This window comes from Macrobrachium nipponense, chromosome 45 (assembly GCF_015104395.2).
Source record: "Macrobrachium nipponense isolate FS-2020 chromosome 45, ASM1510439v2, whole genome shotgun sequence".
In the NCBI taxonomy this organism is placed as follows: domain Eukaryota; kingdom Metazoa; phylum Arthropoda; class Malacostraca; order Decapoda; family Palaemonidae; genus Macrobrachium; species Macrobrachium nipponense.
Window position 1 is genome coordinate 50,633,088 of NC_061105.1, and position 21,598 is coordinate 50,654,685.

Genomic DNA, 21,598 nt, shown 5'->3' on the forward strand with positions numbered 1-21,598 from the left:
CATCAAAATACACTTAGTGAATATTCGTAGATTACAGCTAAGATTTGATATCTATTGTTCTGTTCCTCTTAGCATTAAGACCATAATTGCTTTACTGTTACAATTTTTTTAACCTTATGTTTAGATTATAGCAATTGACCTTAAAATTGTTTTATTTTATCCTTTATGTAATTGTGTGTTTCCTTCTTTCCAAGCTTGTATGGACAATTCTCTGGTACTATTTCACGTAGCGACACAGGGAGCCCAGAAAAGGGATTTTGACGAAGGAAAAATCTATTTCTGGGCAAGGGCCCGTGTTGCCCAGTGAAATCCCACCTCTTCTTTTTCCCCTCCCTTTTTGGCCCAAGCTTGGGTGCTATCTGCAGGAATGACGTCAGGGGCGCTAGCCGTAACGGTAGCGGTAGTGAGCCTTAGATCGGCTCATCAGTAGTTGAGAGATTTTGAAGAAGGATGAACCTAAATGGCAAAGGGCCTCTGGTAGTGGTTTCACTCGCCCCAGAAACTATACCGACACCTTTTTTAAAGGTGAGCGAGCCAGAATATTCTGGCATATCCATTTAGTTTTTTTTTTTTTTTCTCCCCTTGATTTTAACTTTTGGTAGTGTACAACATCATTCAGATATTATTCAAGTTTTAATGGGGTCAAATGAAAGATTTCATTAATGTATAAAGTATTTTGATATTTTATCAATATTTCTCAAATTTATACATTGAAATACACTAAAAAATGAGGTTTAATTTAGTCACTTACAAAACATGCCCTGTCGCAACACTTCTGACTGGTTAGCCTAAAGCAGAATAATACAGTAATACAGTCAGTCCACTGTGTCCAGTGGGCTATTGCAAAGCAATAGGATTTACTAATGCTGTATTATATTCTTTGTACAATATTAAAACCACAAACATAATATTAATCAAATAAAACTGCATCTAATTTTCATTGATGTTTTTACTTACACTAAGACGGTTTTACTTATATGACTTTTTCTAGTATGAGTTTTCACATAACTTTTGAGACACCTTGATTCAAAATATCTCCTTTGCCATGCATGAGACATAAATGTCTTCTTTCCAACATGGGTTCCTATAGTGTTTTTGAGAGCAGAGGAATAATAAAAACCTTTTTAGTATCAAGTACATTTAATTGGGGGACCCCCATATAATGAATTTTTATGATTCATCTCAAAACACTTGAAATTTTCCAATATTTTTGACATTAGGACTGGAGACTGCCCTCTCTCTACAATGAACTTCCGGTGTGTCTTTTGAGAATTTCAGAATTACGAAAAAAAACATTAAAACATGCTTTTAAAATGCGCTAAAAATTTTAAAATATTTTTGGAAACACACCAGGATTTTCTTCCAATGAATCGTGTCTCCAAAAAACAAAAGCATGGGCCTAAACCTGAAGGAAATGCTACAAGAAATATATTTTTTATTTCTTGTAGCGTTTCCTTCCACCTTTGGGCCCACGCTTTTATTTTTGTAGATGTGATTAATTGCAAGAAAATCCTGGTGTGCTTCCAAAAATTCTTTTATTTTTGGTATATTTTAATTAAAACATGTTTAAATTTTTAAAATATAATTTTACTTTATACTTTTAAGTTTTGAAAGTAATTGTAACTGATTTATGTAGTTAATGATATTGATACCTATTTATGGGGGAGGGGGAAGGAGGGAAGAGTGAGGAGGGAGGAGGAGGAGGACACAGCTAAATTAACATGACTGCATGCTCCGGAAGGGGGAGGGGGGATGGGGGAAGGGGTAAGGAATGAAAGTGGGAAGGAGAGGGGGAGGACACAGCTAAATTAACACTTGATCATGTGCTTTGAAAGGAAGAGGGGAGGGTTATATAGAAGTTGTGAAAATCCAGTTTCATACAAATCCTGAGATACTGGGTGAGGTCAATGTAGGGAACAGGTCAAAAATTGAGTTGCAAGATTTGAAGACAGACAGACGCAGAAGTCTAGTTAAATAAAAGCATGTAATAAAAACTAATGGGACAGAGATCAGGTAATACAGTTTCTGTCTAGTGCGAATTCTCGTGTCTTTTGAGATGACTTGGTTGAGAAAAACTTCTTTGACATAATGAGCAAGTGAATGGTTTCTCTCCTGTAGTTCTCATGTGTCTTTTGAGACTACTTTGAAAAGGAGAACTTCTTTGACATATGGAGGTACTACATGGTTTTTCTTCTGTATGAGTTTTCATGTTTTGTAAGAACACTTGAAGCAAAAGACTTCTTAGACATGTAGAGCAAGTATATGGTTTTTCTCATGTATGCATTGTCATGTGATATCTGAGACCACTTGATTGCGTAAAACTTTTTTGACATATAGAACAAGAATATGGTTTCTCTCCTGTATGAGTTCTCATGTGTTTTGTGAGAGAACTTGAATCAGAAAAACGTCTTTGACATATAGAGCAAGTATACGGTTTCTCTCCAGTATGAGTTCTCATGTGTTTTGTGAGATGACTTGAATCAGAAAAACTTTTTGGACATATGGAGCAAGTATATGGTTTCTCTCCTGTATGAGTTCTCATGTGTAGTTTGAGATGACTTTGATGAGAAAAACTTTTTTGACATATAGAGCAAGTATATGGTTTTTCTCCCGTATGAGTTCTCATATGAATTCTAAAGTTAGTTAATTGAGAAAAACTTCTTTGACATGTTGAGCAAGTATACGGTTTCTCTCCTGTATGAGTTCTCATGTGTACTTTGAAATAATTTGATTGAGAAAAACTTCTTTGACATACAGAGCAAGTATATGGTTTCTCTCGCGTATGAATTTTCATGTGATTTTTCAAATTATTTAATTGAGAAAAACTTCTTTGACATATAGAACAAGTATATGGTTTCACTCCTGTATGAGTTCTCGTGTGTTTTGCGAGATCACTTGATTGAGAAAAACTTCTTTGACATGTAGAACAAGTATGTGGTTTCTCTCCAGTATGAGTTCTCATGTGTGATTTCAGGTTGCACATCTGTGAAAATGTCCTTTGGCATTCAGCACAAGTTATTTGCTTCCCTGCTGTGTTGCTTCTCTTTGGAGATGCATCTCTTTTACCCACACATCTATTTTCTTCTGCAATACAGATCTTCTTTCCACTTTGGTCATCACAGCTTGGAGAACTGTCTTCATACTTAATAGACTGGGATGAACAGTTCACATCAAATTCACCATTGTCAAAAAATTCTGGTTCTGCCTTGACTTCTAAGAAGGGGTCTGCAAATGAAGAGCCTTCCCCTGTGTTTTCAGTTAGACCCTCCTCCAAAGTCTCCTCCTCTTCTTTGATGAACAGCAATGATGATGATTTTTCAGCTTCCATCATCACAGGATGTTCTTGGTGCAATACTCAATCCTATTTAGGATCTGAAGAGATTTTCCTCTGTTTGGAATAGTATGCACTCTGAAATAAAATAAACATCTGAAAAAGGCATGTTCTGGATAGCACCGTTCATAACTTTAAAATAAGCATCCTCAGGGAAAACAAATATCATAAAGCATGATCATGTAGAGACAATTTGTCTCAAAAGAAATAAAACAGCATCCTTGGATGCTGCATATAAGCAACACATTTATTCAAGCCAAAGTTGATCGACAATTAAACAAGCAGCTTCTGGCTTTACCACAAATCCCCGACTTATTTAAATTTTTACAATCAAATGAATAGCATCCTTATTTCATGAATTGGGAGTATTACTAATCAATTTACAGAAGAATGGCTTTTTTTTCTATACAAACTACATGTGCATTTTGAGGTAGAAAAGGATACTTTTCATTAAAAAAGCTCCTTCAGCTAGAAGTATGGGTTCTTTTCTCCAGTATGGGTTCTCAGAAGTATTTTGAGGGGAGAGGGATGATGAAGGGATTTTGACGAAGGAAAAATCTATTTCTGGGGGAAGACCTGTGTCGCCCGGTGAAAAGGATCCTGCTACTCACTTTTCTAGTATAAATAGGTTCTAAATATACCAGAGAAAAAAGCTAGCATGGTATGCTGAGGTTACTACCCTCGCGCGAGCAGCCTATGGGTGTCGTGAATAAAGTACAAGGCGAGTGGAAGCCACTACTCACAGGTCTTCTGCCAATTAGAGGTTTCCTCTCCAAAATCCCTCTCATGGGATGGGCCGTTCTACCGGCCACACCTTCCTCTCGCCGCCGCTATTACTGCTACTACCCGACCCGAGCGCCATCTGCAATCCTGGTTTTTAGACCCGGTTTTGGGACTGGATTGGAATAGGGATGGGGAATCCAATTGAAAAGGGGGCTGGGTTCAACGGGCGACACAGTCTTCCCCCAGAAATAGATTTTTCCTTCGTCAAAATCCCTTTTCTGGGTTCAACCTGTGTTCGCCGGTGAAAAGTTACTGGAGAATGCCTAACCAAGCCTCATAAATACTACATATTATTGTAAGGAAGGAGTTAATGAAACCTAAGGTTCATTCCAACTTAAATTTATTTACTTAATATTTACACTAGGTCCATTTAAATTTTTTATTTTACTTACTTACTACTTATACTAAGACTTAAGCTATGACTTAGAGCTAGTAATAACATGAAGATATTATACAAATGACCAGATATCTCAGGCAATATTACATTCCCAGTATATGTACAGTGCGGTCCATAACATAATTGTGGACAAATTAATCTATGTACAATCTTCGGTGGCAGGATGACGCCCGGGCCCTCCCAACCCAGAGGAGAGAGGTATAGTGGGGAGTACGAGTGAGGCAGGTAGGAAGGAGAGAGTTTTAGGAAGGAGGAAGGGGTAAGGAGAATGACAAGATTTATAATTCGGGAGAGACTATGCTCCCTGCAGCTACTGCTGGGAATCTAAGGGCTTCTAAATTCTTTAAGTAGTGGCGCTTAAAAACTACTGGAGATTTCCAACCCGTATATTTCTTCAGATCCTCAAAATTCATATTTTGAAAGTAATTAATAGAGGTAGCCACTGCTTGGATATCATGGACATGTGGGACTGAACCTGGGTTGGCCTGTTTGATAAAGTATAGTATTTGCTGTCTAATACCTTTAAGAGAAATAGGGCCGCCTTTTTCTCTAATGAAAAGAGGACCTGATGATGTTGTGGAGGTTCTGGCTAGATGATTTTCCATGGAACGACATCTATTTTGTGAGTCCTCATTCTTAGCCAAGAAGCTCCGGTCTGGGGATAGTAGTACTTCCCCTGACAGGAGGAATTCTATGTAGTCTGGATTTTGCGCGAGAGCCGAAAGTTCAGATATTCTAGCACCTGAGGCCATAGCCATTAGGAATAAAGTTTTCCTTAAAAAAGTTATATATGAGCATGTTTCATCGTTAGTGTCTGAGGCCAGTTTAAGTACATCATTCAAGAACCACCATATGGGGGTGGTCGGTTGGTCTTAGGCGGCATGCTCTCAGAATAGAGGAAAAGTATGTATCTGATAAGTTAATATCAAAGCTGATCTGAAAAATTTTCTTCAAGGCTGATTTGATTGTTGCAATAGTAATGGCGGCTAGGCCCTTCTCGAACAAGGTTCTGAAGAATGAAATTTCCAGATTAGTGGTCATCTTGTGGGCTTCTGATTCCTTCAGGAATTTGGCCAACTTTTTGACAGCCGAATCATATTGCCTGAGAGTTGAATCTCTTTTATCTGATTCTACAAATGCAATGTTACATGAATCGACACTCGCGCCTTTTTGGGCTACAAACTTCATAAAGTCCATAAAGTTAGGGCATTCAGAATTCTTGAGGAAGCTGACACAGTCTGAGTTTGTACTATCTGTGTTAGCTTCGGGCGAGGGATCCGTTTGGGTCGGAGCTTCAGTTCTAGAAGAAGCGGAAACCAGTTGCTTTTCAGCCAGTTGGGTGCCACTAATGCTACTTGTCCTGTGAAGGATCGTAGCTTGTGCAAGACTTTCATCAGAAGATTCACCGGAGGAAATAGGTAAATCTTCTGCCAGTTGTTCCAATCTATGGACATCGCATCTGTGGCATAGGCTAGAGGGTCCAGGTTGGGTGCCACGTAACAAGGCAGTTTGTGGTTGGATTCTGTGGCGAATAAGTCCACTTGGAGGTCCGGGATTTGGTTGCAAATCCAATGGAATGAGATATTGTCCAGGGACAACTCTGATTCTAGTGGAGTAGTCCTGGAGAGTGCGTCCGCTATCACGTTCTTGACTCTTGCCAGATGGGTTGCTGACAAAAATATTGCAATCAGTACGTGATTCAGTTTGCTTGACCTGAAACCTCCTCTGTTTATGCAGTGCACCACCACTAGGCTGTCCGAGACTATCCTCACATGGCTGTTCCTGGCCGGAGTTAGTCGCTTTAAGGTTAAGAAAACTGCCATAGCTTCTAGCACATTGATGTGGAACTGACGGAACGTCTCTGACCATATTCCTTGAGTCTTCTTGAACTGCGAGTATCTCCCCACCCACTCAGTGACGCGTCTGTATGAATTTTCAAAGATGGCGGGGGGAATTGCAGTGGTACTGCCTTGGACAGGTTCCTGTGCTTCGTCCATGGGTGAAGCCTCTTTGCTAGAATGGGTGGAATCACTGAAACTTTGTCTCTGAGATTGATGTTGGCTCTCTTACTCCAGACTCAATTGATATCCTTCAATCTGGTTCTTAGTAGGACGTCTGTTACTGATGCAAATTGAAGCAAACCGAGGATTCTCTCTTGGGTATGACGAGAGGCCCTCTTGTTCCTGAGGAACTGTTTTGTAGCTGCCGCTATCAGCTTGGCCTTCCTGGGTGGAAGGGATAGCCTGTGTTTTATTAGGTCCCATTGGATTCCCAACTATTGAAAGTGGGAAGCCGGTTCCAGCCGTGATTTCTCTCTGTTTATCTGGAAGCCCAGAAACTCCAGGAGTTCTATTACTCTGGCTGTCGACCTGCGGCATTCCTCGACACTGGCTGCCCAGATGAGTCAGTCATGTAGATAGGCTACCAACATGATCCCCTTGGCTCTTAGTTCTTAGATTATAGTCTCTCCTAGCTTGGTGAATATCCTGGGCGCAATGTTGAGTCCGAATGGCATCACCCTGAATGAGTAAGCTTTCTTCCCTAGCCTGAAGCCTAGGTACAGGGAGAAGTTGCTTGCTATCGGAACATGATAGTAAGCGTCTGTAAGATCTATAGAGGTGGTGACGGCCCCACCTGGAAGTAAGGTCCGCACCTGCGAGACTGTCAGCATACGGAACTTGTAGCAAAGAATGTATGAACTGAGCTTTGACAAGTCTAGAATCACTCTTCTCTTGTCTAATTCCTTCTTTGGAACTGTGAACAGACATCCTTGAAATTTTAGTCCCCTTACTCTCTTTATGGCCTTCTTTTGTAGGAGATCTTTGGTGTATTCTATCAGGTCCGTTGTTGGGATTTGGAAGAAGTTTATAGGTGGTGGGGGCCCTTTCTTCCATTTCCATCCCAGGCCCTTGGAGATTATACTGTGGGCCCATGGACTGAAAGTCCGGCGGTCTTGGTAGAGAAATAATCTCCCTCCTACCTGTGGGCCTTCACTGGTTGGCTGCAGGTTTGTACCCTCGGCCTCCTCAGAAACCTCTACCCCTTGAGCCACTTCGTAGCCGGGAGCTACCTCTGGCTCTGCTGCTACCCGCATGCCTATGGTAGCTACAAAAAGATTCCCTAGCTTCATAGGCGGGGTTAAAGGCGGAGGAGGTTGTGATGGCTGTAGAGGTTGAGGGTTGCTGAGCAGGCGGAGTCTGTAGCAAGACGAACTGCTGCTGTGGCTGGGCCTTAGATGTTGAAGGCTTCCCAACTTGTGATATTGGGAATGCCTGAACAAGCGTCTGGGGTCGAGAGGGCTTATAGGGGTTGTACCTCCTCGGCTTTTTTCTTGCTCTGGCTTACTGGCCGGGAGCTTCAAACTTCCATTTAGAAGGAAGTCCCCACCTGACCCGGAGGCTCTGGTTGGCTCTGGCGGCTTCCCGCAAGACATTATCCACTTCTGTCTGAGGGAAGCTGTTCTCACCCCAGATTGATGCTTTTATCAATCTATTGGGCTCATGCCTAATGGAAGCTTCCGCTAGGACGTATTTCCTGCAAGTTTGCCTTGCTGAACCAAAGTCATACAGGTCTGACTGAAAAGTCTGTAATAGACTTTTCGTCACGACCTGGAATAGTTGTTTGTCCCTGTATGTGGTGGCTACCAACTCCATTGAAGTGACGGAGTTGATAGACCTTGCCAGTCTCGACCTTGCCTCGAATTCAGCCTTAATCAGATTCTCCGGCAGTTTGGGTAGTTTGTCGGAGAATAAGGTGGAGGAAGAGTCCGCGTCCAGTCTACCTGCCATAAACGTGGCCGGGGCTTCATGCCAGAACTCCCTACCTGCCGGGAGGAGAAGGGAGGTAGCCTCTGTTTCCCTTAAGGCCGGGATAGATTTATCCTCGGCTAAGGCTTGCAGAGTTAGCTCCGCCACCTTGCCGGTGCAGGGCGACAGAACTAGCTCCGGGGTCACAAACATGGTGTAAGTGCCTTTGTGAGGCGTCAACCTGGTGTTAACGCACTCCCATTCGGCCATGGTACGAGCCCAGACAGCTTGGGCTTGTTCCCTCGGGAAGATCACCGTTTCTTTTGGGACCTTGTCAACACTTAATAGCGCGTGCTCTGCTAGTCTGACAAACCCGGGGAAGGGGAACTGGAGGCCTTTTGGGAAAAAATTGAAGTCCTCCAGAGGCCGGGTCCCACACCCTTCAATGGTTAATTTCCCATCCATGGGTTATTCTTATGGAAGGGGGGGAGCTTGGAGGCATCCGGCACCGCCATTGCCAGCACCGGAGATCCGGGGTGGAGAAATCCGGTCATCATCTGCTGTAGCGGTTGGATCTGCTCGGCCACCATGTCAGAAACTGACTGGCCGGAGATTTCAGGTCTGGAGGCGCGTCGCAACGACTCAAACCTCTCATCTGCTGCTCCCTAACCCTCGACAAGAGAAGGTTAGCGAGCAATTCATGGTCTACGCCGCACTCCGTCGCCTTGGGTTTGGCGGACTTTGATCTCGATCCCTTCTTGGGCAGCAGGCGACTTGTCATGTGACGTCGACAGCCGTGGGGCCGGAGATGACTCAGTCGCCGCTGACGGAGTCGGCTTTGATCCCTTAGGCAGGGATTTCGGTCTAACAGATTTTTCCTTGGGTCGAACTGACCGTGAGCCGTCCCAAGTAAGGGTGGGCTTGGAGAAGCCCCGGAAAGAAGAGGAAGAAGGAGTAGGGCTAAGGAGACTACTTGCCTCACTTACCTCGCCACTTAACTCCTCCAGGGCCATAGGCTCTATGTGGATATTGATGGCTGCCATGTCTGCCATCAAACCCTCTTGGTCCTCCGGCAGGGGTGCCGTCTCTGCCCGGATGGCATCAATGATGGAGACCGCCAGATGAGGTTGTACGGAAGCCAATGGGGACCCCTTGAACAGCACGGCTCCCAGGCTGGCGTCCAGGATGTAGGGTTGACCTGATGGTGCGTTCCTTCCGTACCCGGAAACCCAGCGCCTCAGGTCCGTCCTCACGTTTTGGCGGGCTTCTTCGGCCATCTGTCGGGGAGAAAAGGGGGGAATTAACCTTCCCGACAGAGGGAACTAGTTAATAAACAATTTTTTTACATGGTTTATCACATCTTTTTTCATCATGAGAAGAGAGAGAGAGAGGGGATTACGGTACTTACCTTCTCATCCAAGAGGAGCATCACCATCTCGTAACAGATGGTACACGCCTCCGGGTGCCAAAACATGTAAGGAGGCTGCCCCTTCTCAGCTACGAAGGGCAATGAGCAGTTAGCGTGTCACCGACACACCTCGTGCCCTACGGTCTCGCCAAAGGAGGCGGAGCATCCCGGTGACTGGCAGTGCACCTTCTGTAATAGTAATTGTTAATGAGTCTCAGCCTCAGGGAGGGCCGGAGCACCTCCGGCGAGGGCATGCAACTTAAACTAGACAATGTTCAAGTTTTACTCATCAACATATCCTTATTAGCTAATTTAGTTTAGGTCAATTCACTGAATAACTTCAATTCATGTCTTTAATCTTTAACTGCCTGCTCTCGATCTCGCTCCAGGAATCGATGTAAGCTTAGTATTTGAGACCTGATACCCGCCGGACCTGGGAGGAGGACGGGCCTTAACTCTACATGGCTGGCTGAACTCTACATGGCTGGCTGAACCAGAAGGCTACGTGTTAACGTAGGCGTCTACATGTTCTCCAAGGATTGGGAACTGAGCTATGGCAGGTTCAACTCAACACGACGGTGGCGGATGTGAGGGTGAGTCATTGTCCGTCAGCACCGCAAGGGTCCGGAGCTGTTCACTGTACGTTCCCCCAAAGTTTAGCTCACTTGCGGTCTCCTTTCTCCTTGCCCTTGCCACTGATCGCCAAACGAGCCGAGGTGGCAGATCAGGGGGAAAATTTATTCCATCTCTGACACTGTCTACCTCTATTGAGGGTAGGAGGGTGGGGGCAAGATTCCCACCCTCTTTCCACGGCTGGGGGGGGGGGGGGGGGCGGAGAAAGAGACAACGAAGTGGCGGAGTTACGATATGCGACCCGAAGTACGTCCGTCGTCCAGCAGAGCCAGGGGACTATAAGCTGGGAACTGTAGTACCCATCTCCTCCCCACTCTCAACCCATCCTTCCACTTATATAAAAGCTCCAGCGACCATTCCTTACTAAGAGTACTAGTACCGCGAATTGTAACAATTCGGCTGAACCGAACCTAGTAGTGGGTAGGGGGGTGGGGGGTGGAGGGTGGGGTGGGGGGGTGGGGGTGGGGTGGGGTGGGGGGTGAGGGGTGGGGTGGGTATGTGTTGGAGGGTGGTCGGTTGTGATCGCCCGGCTACCTAACCAATCCGAGGTGGCCACCTATCGACGGTTGTGTAGGCTACCACTGCAGGGGTGGTAGTGTGACTGGGCCTAATGGCCCGTCGTGGTTGGTACAGCAACCGGTTAAGGTGGCCCTCGATCGGGAAGCGTAGCCTACTACTAAAGGTTAAAACGAGGGAGGCTAGGCCAAGGCGAATGATCACTAGACCTTATACGACACAGTGATACAAATTACACAATGACAATAATAAATATATAAATATACATTTTGAAACGAGGCTATGGAAGAGTTACCAGGCTATATACACTTTGGGAAAATACCCGATATGGATCTAGCCGACTAACCGATCTCGTTAGTGATTCGGGAAGTTAGGCTAACTCTCCTCTAGGATATCATTATGTGGACAGTATCTTCAACTAAACCTACTAACTCGAATATATTCAATTCAGACTGGCCAGGAGGATAGATCCCATAATGTAAAAGAGATAGAGGGTGGTAACTCTTCCACCTTTACAGTGAATTAACTGAGATATTTTAGCTATATGTATTGACAGAATAATTCATGCTAATATACATTAGGAAGGGAGAAAGTTTTTTCCAAAACTCTCTCTCTCTCTCTCTCTCCCACTAAGCGACTGTTGATAGTGTATCAAACATGATATTCTAATATTATGTCGAGATGAGCTCAAACGCACTCGAGCTTGGGGGGGGGGGGTGAGCAAATTACTTTACGTTCCCCTGCCTAGCCCCTAGACTTACCCCAGGGTATGTCATGAGCGTGATCGGCACTTCTACGACGAAATATCTTAATAATACAAGTGAACTCGTGGATTAGTTACCTTTAATGCAAAATTATGCTGCTGATTCATTTTTAGTTCAACTAAATTGTGTACCTAATTCGCACGTGTTCTTGCTCATGATTATGAAATGGCGGGGGTACGACGTCTTCGCCGCAATTCTTTGTACGGGGCCGACGGCTACTTTCGGAAGTCCCGCAACCTTATAAGTTACGAAAAATGTAAATTGGGGTACTCAACTTCGATGCAGGAGCAACATCTGCAGCGGCCATCTCAAATTAAGCACAAAATTCACCAAAATATACGAGCAAGAGAAAGCGTGTCACTGGTCCACCAGTTCTAAAACAGGATTGCAGATGGCGCTCGGGTTGGGTACTGACTGTAGTAGTGAGGAGGATAGTAGCTGTTGAGTCGGCTCTCCCCATGAAGGGGATTTTGGAAAGGAAACCTCTAATTGGCAGAAGACCTGTGAGTAGTGGCTTCCACTCGCCTTGTACCTGATACACGACACCCATAGGGTGCTTGCGCGAGGGTAGTAACCTCAGCATACCATGCTAGCTTTTTTCTCTGGTATATTTAGAACCTATTTATACTAGAAAAGTGAGTAGCAGGATCCTTTTCACCTGCGAACACAGGTGTCGAACCCATAATTAAATTTTTGGCATTAAGTGCAAGAGAAAGTCCTCTCTCCAGCATGAATTTCATGTGTAATTTAAAACTTTGGGATATTCAGAACAAGTGAATGGCTTCTCTCCAGTATGATTTCTGTTCTGTATTTTGAGACTGAGAATGAGGAAAAATTATGTGGACATAAAGGGCAAGTGATTGGTTTCTCTGCAGTAGGAATTCTCATGCCAGTGCTGAGATGCTTCAAGTGAGTAAAAGTACTAAGGCATTCAATGTAAGTACTGTACTGGCAGTCCCCGGTTTACAATGGCGGTTCCTTTCCCACACTGTGTTGTAAGCCAAAACATCGTCGCAAATCCTAAGAAAACCTTACTTTTAATGTTTTATGAGTATTGAAAACGATATAAACTGCATTTTGGTCGAGTTTTTCATTAAAAAACTCAACATTTTTATTATTCTGCCATTTTGTAACCATACTTCTTCCATCAGATCGGCATCGTAAACCAGGAAACAATTTCTGATGAATATAGTTTAAAAGCTTCTTAACCTCAGAACATTGTAAGCCTGGGACTGAATGTGTATGGTCTCTCTCCAGTATGGATTCTCATGTGGCTTTGAAGGTGATGACTCAAGCGAGAAAACGTACTTTGACATTCTACAAAATTTACTCGTTTCCCCCACCATGTTAGTTTGCTATAAAAAATCCATATTTTGGTAATTTTTCCATCAATATTACGAGATGATTTCTCACGAAATACTTTTCTACTAGACGAAAGTAATATGTGAGAATCATCAGCTTTTACATTAGGCAGTGGTATATATTTTTCTCTAATACTCTTCTTCTTTCCACATTCCATATGAAAATTCAAGATGGTTGGTCTTCGTCACTCTTTGTGGGTTGGCAAATATATTTTACTATCAATACATATTCTGGCTTCCCCTTGACTTCTATGGGAGAATCTACAATTAAAGATCAATCAAGTGTGACTTTGATAAGTTCATCCCCCAAATTTTCATTTTGTTATTTGATTAAAGGGAAAACTGAGTTTTCAGCTTCCATTCTCTAAGGATGTTGAATATAGAGTCGACACATGATTCTTGGAGAATAGGCACCACAATCCCCTGTGATTTACTATATTCCATGAATACTTGATAACCCTCTAAAAACACCAAAGACAAAACACCAAAGACCCCATACAAAAAAGATAAAAACACTTAAAACTGACTACATATTGCAATAGTTTTATCACAAAAAAATGCATTTCTTTACAAAAGTATGAAAATAGAGTAATTAGTGTATATTTCTCTATAGAAAATACAGTGAATAGACAAATTTTCTTCAAATAACTTGGTGATAAGTTCCACAGGAAAATCAGTAGAACAGTGAAGCTACAACTGTAAACTGCAAACAGGTGGGAGTCCACTGTACAGCTTTGAAATAGTCAGTTTTATGTCGATGGATATTCAGTTTCATCCAAGAAAAGAAGCTCTCAAGATGAACCAACTATGGGCAAAACTTCTGATACAAAGTGATACTGCTGGAACGAGAGGAAGCCATGACCTAAGCCACTTTCGTTCATATGATCACAAAATCTATATCATCTCACGGAATGGTAGGATGTACCCAGGTCTTTAGCAAGTACAAAATAATCCTAGCTCATTTACAACCTGCTTTCAATGATAATGCATATCAAATATTCTTATAAAAAACAAAACTCATGCCATAAAAGAATCAATCTGGCACAGACATCAAGAACAATTATATAAATTTTCATAATAAAATGTTAAAGTTAGCTACATCTCTGCGCCAATTAGGCGAGTCGGCATTCAAACAAAATATCGAATGGCTGCCCAGATGACTGTTTTGTTTACCTGTTCTCCACCAGGTGTGTTTCGAATGTTTTTGCTCGTCAGAATTCTCCTTGACAGCCCACTAAGTTGTGGGGAGGTTGGGTGGGTCTACTTTAACAGTAGGTAAGTATCAAAATAATAAATTTTACAGGCGGCCAGCAGGTTAACGGCGCAATCGCTCAACGGCGAATCGGTTTTACAGCTGTCGTCAAAAATATTCATTTAAAAAATACGGCATTTTAAAGGTACTTTTACAGCACAATTTTCAGTTAACAGCGCCGCTAGCGCCGTTGTCTAACGAGTTCATACATTTGTAGAAATGCCGTTCAGACCATAAAGGTTATGCAAATTATATTAACAAATTTTATGGAGAGTTATTACGTAAGTATTAGGGTAAAATATATGTCTCTGACGCTGTTCTATGCCGAAAATATCGAGTTACATAAGTGCAAATTTAGCTATGGATGTGAAGATTTATAAATGTACATGCTTTTGTTTAAAATGTGTATGAAAATGTATTGTGTAAGGTATTTTTATTTCTGTGCAGAAATATGATAAAAAGGCAGCTTTTGAAACTGCCCTTCAAGTTATTGACTACGATGTTTTTTCATGTTCGTTCTTGTATGCCGCCGTCTGCCGCTCTTCTGAAAATATAGAGTTAAAAAGAGTGCAAATTTGGCGATCGATGTGTCGATTTTTTAAATGTTTATGCTTTTATGTTTAAAATGTGTATGAAAATATATAACGTAAAGGTATTTTCATTTTTGTACATAAATAAGATACAAATTAAGGCAGCCTTTGTAACTACGCTCCATTTTGTCAGGGGATGTTTTTTCAAGTTCGTTCTTGTTCGCCACTGTTCCGAAAAATTCATGGTGTTATTTTATTTTCTGGGATTGGCCTGTGTCACCCAGTGAAATGTCCCTTATAGCACTCATTTCAAGGTATAAATAATTGCTAAATATACCAGAGAAAAAAGCCATATGGAATGCCAGAGTTACTACCTCTGGATCGATCACCTTCATAGGTGTCGGTATAATAACAGGGGTGAGTGGATGCCACTACCACAGACCTCCAGCCAATTAGGTCTCTCCTCTCTCAAAATCCCTCACCAGAGAGGGGCCGTTACAACGGCCACCCTCCGCTCGTCCCTGCTTCTTCTGCCAAGATCTTCATTCCTTCATAGCGCTCATTGACACGTAGTCGTGTTTTTGTTGCGATATTGTTTTTTCGGTGATTTTTGGATTTATCATGTCTTCTGAACTTCAAGAAGCATCTTCATCTAAGTTGAGTATTATTTTGCTGACTTTAAATGCATTTGGGCAATGGTGCATTTTATGTGGTGTTAATTATTGTAATATTACTTGGGAGCCGAGAGTATCGTCTCTCGGGGCGGCCATTTAAATGCATTGTTGTTCGCGTATTTAGTCTCCTCAACTTTTTTATTACGATGAATCATTATCCCTTTTGATCATTACAGTATACGTTACTGTTACCGTGGAATTTTACCATTTCGCTCCTGATAGAGATTTCCCTCTCTCTCTTTTCAAGGCCTTCAGGAGCAATTTGGTTCCCTCACAAAAGTGCAATAATATTTCATTCTACTACATGCACGAGTATTGTGTTGAGGCGACCTAGGCTAGCCTAGTGTTACGCATATTAGTACTTGAAAAATAAAGAACTCTCATTATTTCGCGGTGCTCATGCATTTTATGTAGATGATTTTTTTGTTTTTTAGTTTGTTACAATATTATTTGCTATTATATTGATGAGGTTGGGAGCCCTACACAAATATTTATCTATCCTTGGCTGCATTGTTACCATTCCTAGCCTACCTGACCAGATCTAGGTTAGATTTTGGAAGTTAGGCTAGGCAGTTAAGAGTTTTTTCTCTCTACCTTAGTTGGTTTTAGTTCAGGTGATCCTGACCAGACTAATAATTTAGTTTTGGAAGGTGATCCTTTACTAGAGAATTTCTCTTGTCACAGAATGTAGGTGCTAGACCCATCTTTCCTGACCAGGTCGATATATTAGATTTTGGAGGGTTAGTTTAGGTTCTAAGTTTCCTCTTTCGCGATGTTTCAGTAGGCGCCGTCCTAAGCCACCCGACCAGATCGGTATATCTGATTTTGGAGGGTTAGGCTAGGCTAGTAGATGGATTGTTCTTATTCGTCGGTACTTACAATAATTCCTGTTTCAATATTTTGGTTTAGTATAACCTCGGCTAGTACCTCCTTTAGGGTGTCAGTTGCCCTGCCGTCTTCTGCCCCCTTTAGTTGTAGGTTTTTTCCACGGCTTCTCGGAAGGTGATAATCACCTGACCGGTCGCTGTTGCCAGGCGATTACTAGTTACCCTTCCCCCTCCGTGCTCTTCCTTCCGGCCCAGATTGTTTCTGGTGGTGTTTCATTAGCTCGCTGTTCTAGTAACCCTTCCGGGGAACGGCAGCTATAGCGTTGAGCACTATTCCCGGGGGATTAATCGGAGGAGGTTAAGGAGTTGTAGATTATGTAATCTCTGTTAGTAACCCCCTTTTTGTAATTTTACTAGTTACCCTTCCCCTTCCGTGCTCTTCCTTCCGGTCTGGATTGTTTCCGGTGGTGTTTCGTTAGCTCGCTGTTCTAGTAACCCTTCCGGGAAACGGCAGCTAGAGCGTCGAGCACCATTCCCGTGGGATTAGTTGGAGGGGGTCAAGGAGTAGAAGATTATGTAATCTCTGTGGGTACTTCCCCGGCTCTGTGTTTGCCGGTCAAAGTGTGATCTATCATCACTCTCGCCAGGTTATTACACACCAGAAGTTTTTAGTACTGCTGTTTCCCCCGCTCTGTTTTCCATTATTCTCTATTTTATCACTACTGCCCCCATTCCGGTGGGGGTGGAACTAGGTTTAGAATACTTTTCCAATTAACTTGGAATAGCTACTCTTTTCCGGTGCGTTCAGATTCAGACCAGGTTTACCTGGCTCCCTGTTCTTTTCGTATTAGACCAGTTCCGTCGGTATTAGCGATCACGATAATGAGATTATGGATTCCGGAGCAAGCGGAGACTTTCACAGCTTGATATTTAGTAAGAATTCTTACTGAGGAATTGATTTTTTCCCTGTAACTAGTTGTCACAAAACTAGTTTAAGCATACTCATTTATCAATTCTAACTTACAGATGGTACACTGTCTGGAGTTGGGCTGTTCAGCCGTTCTCCAACAACCTTGTGGGCATGCAGTCTGCCGATCTCATGCCAGCTGTTTGGTGCAGATGGACAACATCCTAGTCTGGCATCCGGATGGCTGCGAAGTATGTTACGCCTTAGTTCAAAACGTAACTAATGAGTCGGTAGGTACCATCCGCACCTTAGTAATGTTTATTTTTTAATCATAATTCCGTATAAGATGGGCAATTTCAGGATGACAGTTTTAAGCGACTCAGGACTCGGCCAAGTCTGCATGAGTCGACTGAGGGAAAGAAAACAAGGCGCCAGAACATGGGAAAGATTGGGAGGCAGTGGGAGAGGAGTTACGACGACTCTCTCGCTTCGTCCGAAAGCAAACGTACATACTTGAAAGCATTCCTATATGAAACTTCACTAGAAACCTCTGAAGCTAGAATAATATAACTTGGAGAGAACTTTAGATACTACAGACAGTGTAAACTAGAAAGAGAAACATTAATCGCGGTAGTAGTAAGAGATTTACTGATAGCCGAAGAGAAAGCAGGCAAAGAACGAACACAAGCATTACGAAGAAAGAGGAATATGCTATCAGACGAGAATTTAGAATAATCAAAACATGAGAGATAAATAGTCGAATGAGTCGACATATCTCATTGTGTAAAACTCGCTACAGATACATTATCATCTCAATAAAATTGTTTATACCTATATTATATATCATTAATCCTATACATGCTAAAACCTTAAATAGGTGTTGAAGAGAAGACTGCAAAACGCGCCTACGGAGTGAGGATTAACGCTTACCAAAATGTCCTTATGCGAACGATTTAACGGTCCTTTGGCAAACGCTTTAAACGAGATTCAGACCATATAAGAGGGCGAAGTAGGTATTGGAAAGTGCAGAACCCCATCGTCCCGAGAACCCACCCGGTTCCCTGGCAGCGGACATTACCAACTGTCGCAGGGCAGTCCTAGGCTCAGGCTACGTACGGACGAGGGCACCAACTACCAACACCTTACTTCAACAGGGAACGCGAAAAAGAGTGCACACTATGGAGAGATTCAAAACGTTCCCGCCATGAACTCAGTTCAACTTGTATTAGAAATAAAAATAGGTTTAACAGAAAACTCATAATCACATGAGTCAATAGAATAAAATGGAAAAGTAAATCCACAATAATATGTCTGTTTGATCTTGTTTAAAATACAGAGCAGAAAGCTTTCGAAGACCTTCATGGTCCTCCTTGTCAAAGAGGACCGTGCAGGTCTTCGAAAGCTTTCTGCTTTGTATTTTAAATAACAATATCAAACAGACATATTACTGTGGATTTACTTTTCCATTTAATAGATTTAATGTTATGATCTAACTTTTTTTTACACTTTTCCTGAACCGAATGGGGAGCAGAAGGCGGAGCTACAAGGGAAGTCAATACTAGGCTACCAAAATGCCTAGTCTGAGTAGGGATAGCCTGACAGGTTTAAGTCCTGACCTAACTAATTGCTTTCGCAATCTATTAGTTTCCAGTCTTTCCTATATCTGACATATTCAGGCATAAATTTCTCAAAACAATTCCCTACATTCTTCGCATCTAGTAGTTCCAAGATCACCCACACTGTACCCTTGTCAGTACAAGGAATGCTGATCAACTTCCAATTCACCATCCTGGTTACACCAAAAACATTCCTACATAGCCTGATGGTATTGGTTTTGCTTCCGGGGGAAGATATCCTAGGAAAAAGAAATTACAATACCATAGACTGGTGTAAAACAGCCAAATTTCACAAAATACCAACAACTGCCTAGCCACAATGGCTGCAAGGAGAATTTTGACAAGAGCTAAAACATTCTAAAAACACCTGGTGGAGAACAGGTAAACTAGACAGTCATCCGGGCAGCCATTCGATTTTTTTTTTTTAATGCTGACTCGCCTAATCGGCGCAGAGATATAGCTAACTTTGACAGTAGGTAAGATTCATCTCAAATAATATGTTATAGATATTTTGTTCTGTTTCCTCTTTAAAGTACTAGATATATGTATACTGAGAGAGAGAGAGAGAGAGAGAGAGAGAGAGAGAGAGAGAGAGAGAGAGAGAGAGAGAGAGAGAGAGAGAGAGCAGAAGAATTTTTAATAAATTTAAGGGAGATGGCAAAGATTAACCACAATACGACATAAACCAAGAACTTACTGCAGTAAATCATTTTATGATGTTAAATGTATTTCTATGTAATCACAAACATACGAAGATGACATAACAAATCTAGCTTTAAGTTTGGAGGTATGTACGTCCCGTCGTTCCAAACTACCCACGTATTTTGGATACGCTCTATACAATAGTATTATCCTAAAATACATACCTGTACAGTAAACATGACTTTGAAATGATATTAGGGTGTTCTGGGATGATATTTTGAGGTATATTTTTGTTTGAGCTGACAAGTTTGATGATGAACTGTTAAAATAGTCAGTTATAGGCATTTTAGGGATTTACATAGCCTACTTAGTAACAGCAGTAAGAGAGTATTGTAATGTAAGGTTGCTTTGGGTGTTTTGGGATGATGGTTTGGGGTGCATTGTTACTTGAAATTATATATTGTTTTAGTACGATAACTTGAGGTATATTTTTGTTTTAACTATCATATTAAACAGTGAAATGTTTAAATAGAGAGTAATAAGCATTTTAGTTTAAGGGGTACTGGGTTTTTGACAGTTATAAGCATTTTTACAAGGGATTTTTGCATTTCTGCATTTTTTACATTTCTGCGGTAGGTTCTGAAACCTATTCCCATATATAAAAAATGGGGGAGCACTGTACTTATAAACATACAAATGATCTTTTAAATACTTACAGAAAAATAAAATGGACAGCAGTCCTAACAGGTTCCAAACAAGACCAAGAAATAAACTTTTTTTTGACAATTATAGACTTCAACTTCAATTTCCAAGGATGACCAAGTCTGCATTTGGTGCTTCACAACTTATCTGCAAAATAAAGAAACTGATCATTATAAATACACAGGACATACATAAGGCTTACATTAGTATAAAGGCCTTAATTTTTTTCCCAAATAACAATTAATATACGTACTACATACAACATACTACACACTAAAGCATATGCATCCACTAAGGCTGTCAGAAGTTAAGTATTTATGTGGAAAAATTTATTTGTAACCACTTGATATCACCATTTTTTCTATAGTAAATTGTAATTTTCCTAACTAGTATACAAACCTGAGGTTCTTTACATAGGAAATACTACCTAGTATTATACAGGTACCTTTCACCAACTTGATCAGTTGGCCTCTTCAGCCTGAATAAGTAAAAATAATAATACTTTTAGGGGGACATCTTTGAAAAATGGAAAACTCCTTTTCGTTCTATCTGGTGACTCCCGAATTGCTCAAAGGTCCATTAACAATTCTCTGGGAATGTCGTGGCACAATAGAGGCTGGCATATTGGTTGATTGGGTTTCCAAATCTGGCAATTTGATGATTTTTCGGTTGTTCCAGAAATTGCTCTTAAGTTGTTAATTACATCAGCAGGGCATAATGAGGAAGCAGAAGCAGTTGGCACAGTCGAAAGAGAATCTAAAATTAATTTGGTAGCTAAACAACACAGCTAATTAGTGAAGAAATTTTCTTGAGTAAATGGTTTATTATTCTCAAAAGTACTCATTAAATTTATAAAGGTCCCTTCTACGACCTAAGCTTATAAATTCAATGAGTACTTTTGAGAATAATACATAAACCATTTACTCGGGAAGATTTCTTCACTAATAAGCTGGTTTGTTTGTCTGTCAAATTAAATTTAGATTGTCTTTCGTCTGCTCCACCTGCTTCTGCTTCCTCACTATGCCCTGCTGATGTAGGAGCAATTTCTGGAAGAACCGAAGAACCATCAAATTCGCCAGTTTTGGAAACTCAAGAAGCAGTTAGACAAACAAAAAACATGCCAGCCTCTATCGTGCCATGACGATCCCGAGAATTGCTAATAGATAGTCGAGCAATTCTGGAGTTGCCTCATAAAATAAAAAGCAGTTTTTCTATTTTTCAGAGATGTTGTCCTAATTGTATTATTAGGCTGAAGAAGCCAACTGATCAAGCTGGCAAAAACTCCCTGTATTTAGTAAATATACTACAGTACTACGTACAGTGGTACCTCGAGATACGAAATTAATCTGTTCCGAGGCGCCCTTCGTATCATGAGTTTTTTCGTATCTTGAACCGCATTTTACATGTAAAATGGCTAATCCGTTCCAAGCCCTCCAAAAACACCCCAGTAAATTTCATAATAAAGCTAAATTGACCTATAAACAATGAAATACTACAACAATATGGATC

At 41.6% G+C, this 21,598-nt stretch overlaps 1 protein-coding gene across 1 annotated transcript in view; it reads right to left on the bottom strand.

The window, feature by feature from the left end:
- Positions 1-632: 632 nt before the first annotated feature.
- LOC135214507 (gastrula zinc finger protein XlCGF17.1-like) overlaps positions 633-21,598 on the bottom strand; it is a 114,092-nt gene continuing 93,126 nt past the window's right edge. The window contains exons 2-3 of the mRNA XM_064248876.1: positions 20,104-20,236; positions 633-3,409 (exon numbers count right to left, since the gene is read on the bottom strand). Of these exons, the coding sequence (XP_064104946.1) occupies positions 2,273-3,331 (1,059 nt within the window). The 5' untranslated portion in view covers positions 3,332-3,409; positions 20,104-20,236 and the 3' untranslated portion in view covers positions 633-2,272. The remainder of the gene's footprint in view (positions 3,410-20,103; positions 20,237-21,598) is intronic.